A 7,408-nucleotide genomic window follows, 5' to 3' on the forward strand; every position below is an offset into this window, starting at 1 on the left:
TGGAAGCTGGGAGCAAGCAAAGGGGACACGGAATGGGGGACACGGAATGGGGGAGAGAGCAGGGACTGGGGGGTGACTGTGGGAAGCAGAAAGGCTGAAGGGGATCGTGGTGGGGCTGCAAGGAGGGCGTAGAGGAAGGAAGAAATCTGGTAACCGGGTTAGGGACATGGGGAGGGATCCAGGAGCCATCAGCATAAGAGCTGCGTTGGCTGGGGGGTGCGAGCAGGAGGGACAGGGGTGAGTTCTTTGGGTCTCCTCTTGCTGCCCTTCCGGGTGCTGTTCCCCCAACGAGGCTCTGAGGAAGACAAGAGCAGAGAAGCAGATGGGGCAGCTCCTGGGCAACAGCAGCAAACCCAGAGCCCCTTCCCGAAGAGGATCTGTGAGTTACATCAGAGTGATTCGTGTCAGCAACTCAGGGGTCCTAGCGATCATTGCACTTTGTGTGGAGATGGAATCCCTTGTGATCACTGTGCTATGTGCAAAGGGTATGGTAAGTGTCCCTGTCAATACCACAGTGAGGAGGAAGAAGAACCAAGGGAATAATTCCCCTGGGTCAACCGCAATATTGTGCACAGAAATGTTTTGTTCATTGTTTAAAGTGCGTGAATGTGCTTAGAAAAAGGGGGGCTAGGTAACTTAGAGATATGTCCTGTTACAGAACGTTGTGAAACCTGTGCGCTGAACAAATGAACACATCAGGAGTGGAATTTATGGGGGCTAAGATGGCGGTCAGACTTGTGAGAGACATCATATTTCTTGACCCGGAGACAAGACCCCAACAAGAGGTGGAGAAGCCCGGGAAAAGAAGACAACAGGATTGGCTGAAACCCAAGAAGCCCGGGAAAAGAAGACAACAGGATTGGCTGAAACCCAAGAAGCCCGGGAAACCCCAAAGTGTAAGAGACTATCCCCAGCAGTTCCCGGTGTGCGTCTCGCGCGGGGCGGGGCGGAGCGGAGCCTCCCCGGCGCACCCAGCGCTGCTTGCTTCTTGTCTCTCGATATTAATTACAGTAAAAATCAATTAAAACAGATTGGCGAGGTTCTTCTAACAGCACGATACGTGGAAAAACATTAAAACAGAAGCGGAAAATCGAGGTGCTGTGAACCTGCCCCACAGCCTGAATGCTCCACATCCCGTCCGGCACGAGGCGAACCGCGGGCTGGACGGCGGGGAGGAAAACGGCGCTCCCGCGGGAGCCCAGCGGAGGCTGCGGCGGCGGCTCCCCTCCGGCCGAGGGGCTGCGCCCGGTGGCGGCGGGACAAGGAGCTGCGGAGCACGGGCGCGCCGCCTCCACCTCCCCGCTGCCGCGAGCTCCCTCACTCGCCCGGCGGCGGCAGCAGCAGGCTCCGGCGGGCTCCCCCCATTGCCTGCCCGCGGGCAGAGGGCTCTGATACTCGCCCGCCCCTCGCCTTTGTGTGCTCCGGCAGGCGCCAAGATGCGCGCTGCGGGGCGGCGGGGGGTCCACTCCTCCCGGTGAGAGGCGGGAAGAAACCCAGCCTCTGCCCCGCAGGTTTTTCACCCCCAGCAATGGTCTGTTAACAGAGAACGATTCAGTCAAACACGCTACCCTTCAACACAGAGCTGCCATAGACTTTGTGCTATTAGCTCAAGGACGCGGTTGGCAAGGCTGTGACAGAACGTGTTACATGAACCTGTCTGATCGTTCTGAGTCTGCCCATGATGCAATTCAACGCCTGCTTTAGAACACTGCCATCCCATTGGAATCTTTCTGCCTTTTGCCTTAGCGTTTTCTAGCAGCTGCTGCGAATGGGCACGCTCCAACATCTCTTTTACAGGGCACAAGTCCATACAGCTTTGGAGGGGAGGTGGGAGTTCAAATGGTGCCAAAACCATGGAACTCGGGGGGCATGGGGGGCGGTGGGGGGGGAGGGTGGGAAAAGAAGGGATTGGAAAGGGCTTGGGGCAGAAGGAATGGAGTTTGTGGGCCGTTCCTGGAAGCGGGCATGATTGGATGGGGCTTGGAGCATACTGCTCTATGGAAGGCGTCCCTGCCCATGGCAGGGGCTGGAGCTGCATGAGCTTTAAGGTGCCTTCAACCCGACCCATTCCACGACTCCGTGGCTCCATGACTCCATGATCCCACACCCCTGTGCTGCAGTGTGGATGTTCTCTGGTGTATGTGTTATCAATATTGTAGCCAATTGCGGTTTCAAGTATAGGTTTTACTAAACTGAGTAAGCGATAGCAGATAAAACAGCGCTGAGTGCCCCAGGGAGTCCCCCGCTCTGCCCAAGACGCGCACACGCCGTCCCTGGGAGGTGATCCTTTATCTTTTTCGGTTCAAGGCCCCAGCCAATCCTGTCGCCCCTCCTCACTCGGATGTTGACGTGGCTCTTCCCCATTGGTTCCCTTTCTTGCAGGGGTCTCATTACCGAGAAGTTTCGGGAGGTTTCGAGAAGCGTCCACTGCCAGCCTCCTCCCCGTCGCAGCCCCCTCCCCTCAAGCGTTGCAACAAGACACCACTTCGAGCCACCCAGCCCCCTTTTCTCTCTCACAATCCCGCGCAACAATACAACTGACCTCCCCCCCCCCCATTACTTGCAGAGTACAACAGGTACAGAGTCAGAAAGGAGAACTGTTTCACATAACGACAGCCACAGAGAGCCTCCTTCCCCCCAAACTTCTTCATCAACAAACCCCACACATTACATATGGATCTTAGGAATGAGCTGGTGGCACAAGGGAGCTCCAGAATATCCCACAAACAGAGCATCCCATAGGGATTCAGAGCATCCAACAGGGCTCCAGAGCATCCCATAGGGATTCAGAGCACCCTGAAAGCAGAGTGTCCAATAGGGGTTAAGAGCATCCCACAGGGATTCACAGCATCCCACAAGAAGAGCAGCCCACAGGGCTCCAGAGCATTCCACAGAGCTCCAGAGCATCCCACAGGGATTCAGATCACCCCAAGCCCATCAGAACCACGCCCATCTCCATATGCCCCCCGCATTGAACCCCCTATGGATCCCCCCATGGAAGCCTCCCCATGGACCCCCCCCTCCCTCCCATGGAACCTGCCTCTCTATGACATCAGCCCCAGCACAAAGGGACCTGCATCCAGCACCCGTATCCCTGTGGCAGTTGCGCTTTGGGCGCAGTGGTGCTTGCAGCGCCTTGGTTGCAGCTCCTTGGTTGCAGCTCCTTGGTTGCAACTCCTTGGTAGCAGCTCCTTGGTAGCAGCTTCTTGGTAGTCACTCTTTGCTTGCAACTCCTTGGTAGCAGCTCCTTGGTTGCAGCTCCTTGGTTGCAGCTCCTTGGTAGCAGCTCCTTGGTTGCAGGTCTTTGGTGGCAGCTCCTTGGTGTCGCCCTTAGCAGTGATGGCAGCGAGGGCTTTGCTCCGTGTCCTCATCCTGCTGCTCTTGGCCCGGCTGGTGCATGGCTCCTGGGACAGCTGTGGGTGAGTGGCCCCAGGCTCTGGGGCTCCTGGTATTCCACAGGGAGATACTGCTGCTCCCAACCATGGTCACACCAATGGGGTGGTGAGCTTGGGGGAGCACCACTTCCTTGCCATCACCCCATGCGGTGGCAAAGCGCAGCTATGGGGCACCCCATAGGGTCCCCTGACCCTGAAGCACCCTATGGGGCAAGATGCTGCTCATCTATTGGGCGCCTCAGAGGGTCCCTTGTCCCTGAAGCACCCTATGGGGCAAGATGATGCTCATCTATTGGGCGCCCCATAGGGTCCCTTGTCCCTGCAGCACCCTATGGGGTCGGACAATGCTCTCCCTTCATGCCTAACCATCAAATGTTGGGCTTGTGCTTCCAGAGGGACCTGCGGTATCCGTCCCATGGCTGATTACTATGGGATGTCGCGCATCGTCGGAGGCGTGGATGCGCAGCAGGGCGCCTGGCCATGGATGGTCAGCATCCAGGTCCCCACGGCCAATGGCTCTTTGCACATCTGCGGGGGGTCCCTCATCACCCCCCACTGGGTCCTCACGGCCGCTCACTGCTTCGTCGGGCAAAAGTAAGGGGGAGAAGGGATTCCAGCCATAGGGAATAGCCAAGGAGCAGCTCCCATCCCGTCCCCTTCCCCATCCTGGATGCACTGGGAAGAGCGCTCAGGAGAAGGCTGCTTCCAGCTTGACAGCCCTTGAGCCTGAGGCGCGCTGGGGCAGTGCTTTCCTTTGGGAAGCAGCAGGAATGTGGCTGCTTCCCACCCCTCTTCTCCATAGAATGGAATGGAATGGATCATGGAATGGGTTGGGTTGCAAAGGAGCTGGGGATCATCCACTTCCAGCCGCTTGCCATGGGCAGGGATGCCGTCCATAGGGCAGCTTGCTCCAAGCCTGCCTTGAGCACTGCCAGGGATGGAGCATCCAAACCTTCTCCTTCCATCCCATCTCAGTACCCCAGCGCCCTCATAGGGAATCCCTTCCCTATCTCCACCCTGCAATTCCCAGTCGGAACCCATCACCCCTTGTCCTACGGCTCTAACCCCTTGCTCTTCCACTGCCTCCCAGCTTCACCACGGATTGGTTTGTGATGGTCGGAATCACGGACCTGGCTCGGGCCAATTCCGAGACCCAGAAGCGTTGGATCCGGCAGGTCGTGGTCCATGAATATTACACCAGCATCTCCGGCGGCTTCGACATCGCCTTGCTGGAGCTGGACCAGCCGGTGCAGTGCGGCTACCACGTGCAGCTCGCCTGCCTGCCCGATGCGACGCTCAGGCTATCCCAGCTCTCCGAGTGCTTCGTCAGCGGATGGGGCGCGACGGAGGCCAGGAGTGAGTGCCCGACGGCCCCGTTGGCCTTGGAATGCCGGGTCATGGATTCATGGAATGGGATGGAAGGGAGGGTAAAGCTCATCCAGGTCTATTGGAGGTTGCTCCGACTGGGGATGGAGCCTCCCAGCCTTCTCCATCCAGCCCATCCCACTGTCCCACCGCTTCCTTCTCTCCAACCTGAGCATCCCTGGTTCACTTGGAACCCATCACCCCTTGGCCCATCGCTGAAGGTCCTCCCCTGTCCTCCTTACGCTGAGGATGCAGAGCAAAGGGGATGCAGCCCAGGCCATAGGGGGTGTTGACGGCTCCCATTGAGCTTCTCAGCCCCCAGTACCCTCAAATCCATCCCTTGTCCCCCTAATCCTGACCCCCTTTGTGTCCCCACAGCGGGGGCATCGTCCCCATCAGCCCTGCAGGAGGCCAAGGTGCCCCTCATCAATGTCAAGCTCTGCAATAGCAGCCAATGGTACCGAGGGGCCATCAAGAGACACAACCTCTGCGCTGGGTACCCGCAGGGTGGCATCGACACCTGCCAGGTAGGGATGTGCCACTGGGGCTCCCTTCTCTTCTCCCATCTGCAGGGCCTTGCTCTGCATCCCCCTTTATCCCAGCTTCGGAAACACATCCGGCTCCTGGTCCGTCATCCCTGCGCAGGGACCATAGAGCTTGGAGCTTTCAGAGCATCGAGATTCCACCACTAAACCATGTCATGAGCATGGATTCATGGAATGCTTTAGGTTGGGAAGGAGCTTAAAGCATCCAGTTCTAAGCAAGGGGCAGGGACGCCTTCCATTAGACCAGCTAGCTCCAAGCCCCATCCATCCTTCTCCATCCTACCCATGCCAGTGTCCCACCACCCTCATAGGGAACAACTTCTTATCTCCAACCCAAACTCCCCTGTTCCAGTGGGAAGCCATCAGCCCTCGTCCTATGGCTCCAATCCATGCTGAAGGTCCCTCTCCGCGCCCAAATGATGAAGGAGAACCCTTCCGTCCCCATAGGCTGACAGTGGTGGTCCCCTCCGGCATTGCCATGGCGACCCATCCCCATCCTCATCCTCTCTCCTTCTCCTCCATAGGGTGACAGCGGCGGTCCCCTCATGTGCCGGGAGAAGCGCGCCAACTTCTACTGGGTTGTGGGGCTGACGAGCTGGGGCCGCGGCTGCGCCAGGGCCAAGAAACCGGGGGTCTACACCTCGACGCAGCACTTCCACGACTGGATCCTCTACCAGCTGAGGACGTTCCGCTCCGCGGCAGCCTCCGCGACGCCCCCGACATGGAGCCACCAGCACGTCTCCCATACCCCCGTCCAGGAGACGATGCCGGCGCCCACGGCCTCGAGCACCAGTGGCTTCTGCTACTTCCCAGTCCGGGTGCTGTTGGAATTCATCACTCGGGTGCAGGAGTTGCTGCAGGCTCTAAGGGGGGAGAAGTCTTGAGGAACGGCATCGCTTGCACGTGGCTCGAGCTTCAGTAAAGTTGCCTTATTTTCCCACAGAGAGGATGCTTTGCATGCCCACCTCTTCTTCTGGTCCATGGGGAGGGATGGGGATGAGGGATGGAGGGCAGGGAACAGTGGGAAGCAGGAGCTGGGAAGCAGGAAATCAACCAGGTTGGGAAAGACCTTCAGGAGCATCAAGTCCAGTCATTGCCCCACCATTAAAACAGGGCATGAAGAGGCAGGGGGGACAGCTTCCATTAGACCAGGTTGCTCCAAGCCCATCCGTTCTTCTCCATCCCACCCATCCCAGTGTCCCAGCACCCTCACTTCCTTATCTCCAACCTGAACTTCGCTGTTCCAGTTGGAACCCATCACCCCTTGTTCTATGGCTCCAATCCATGCTGAAGGCTCCTCTCCACACCCAAATGATGAAGGAGAACCCAAACTTCCATGGTTCTGCTTCATCCCTGCATCCAGCTGGAGCATCCCACTTCATCCCTGCATCCAGCTGGAGCATCCCACTTCATCCCTGCATCCAACTGGAGCATCCCACTTTTTCAGGGCATCCCCCTCTCCTCCATCACTGCTCAGTGGACATCTGCCCAACAAGGCATTAAGCTCATCCCAGCACCCGGGGGGGTGCCCCTTGGGTCTCTTCCATTGGGTGTCGTGTGCGCTCCCCCCTACTCCTCCCCCACCCCCCTCGCCATAGTGAACATTCAAAGCTCAATGAAGGGGGGACACCCTCATCCATCACCCTGGTAGGGGGGGCATTAATGTCATAGGGGGGTCCATAAGGGGAGGAGGTTTAAGCTTCAAGCCCTGGGGTGATTTGGAGTGGGGACACACTTAGGTCCAGAGAGACCCCCCCCAAAATGGGTTGGGTGGTTCTGGACTGGGGGGGGGGGGGGTGTGTCCCGGTTTTGAGGGGGGCCATGGTTGGAAGCAGGCATTGGGGAGGTGCTACAGGGGGGGGTGGGGGGGGTGTGATGGGGGGGCACCCATTTCCAGCAGGTTTTTCTGGGGGGAGTCCCAGTACCCGCTGGTGGGGGTCCTAAGGGAGAGCCCATTGGGGGGGGTCACAGCACCCACTGGTGTTGGGGTCACAACACCCACTGGTGGGTGTCCAATTGGGAGGTCCCATAGGCCGGGGTCCCAGCAGCCAGTGTGGGGGGGCACCGTGAAGAGATCCCAGAACCCATGGCGGGGGTTCTCAA

The 7,408-nt window shown here is 58.5% G+C and overlaps 1 protein-coding gene across 1 annotated transcript; it reads left to right on the top strand.

The window, feature by feature from the left end:
* The first annotated feature begins 1,436 nt into the window (after window positions 1–1,436).
* LOC130610605 (acrosin-like) lies at window positions 1,437–6,189 on the top strand. Its single transcript, XM_057430630.1, has 6 exons — window positions 1,437–1,474; window positions 3,273–3,419; window positions 3,789–3,989; window positions 4,486–4,751; window positions 5,139–5,287; window positions 5,830–6,189. Exons 1-6 carry the CDS (start codon window positions 1,437–1,439, stop codon window positions 6,187–6,189), a joined length of 1,161 nt encoding a protein of 386 aa, XP_057286613.1.
* Window positions 6,190–7,408: the final 1,219 nt, after the last annotated feature.

Source organism: Pezoporus wallicus, unplaced genomic scaffold (genome assembly GCF_028554395.1).
Source record: "Pezoporus wallicus isolate ANWC-B61680 ecotype Strahan unplaced genomic scaffold, APGP_CSIRO_Pwel_v1 contig_12703, whole genome shotgun sequence".
In the NCBI taxonomy this organism is placed as follows: Eukaryota; Metazoa; Chordata; class Aves; order Psittaciformes; family Psittacidae; genus Pezoporus; species Pezoporus wallicus.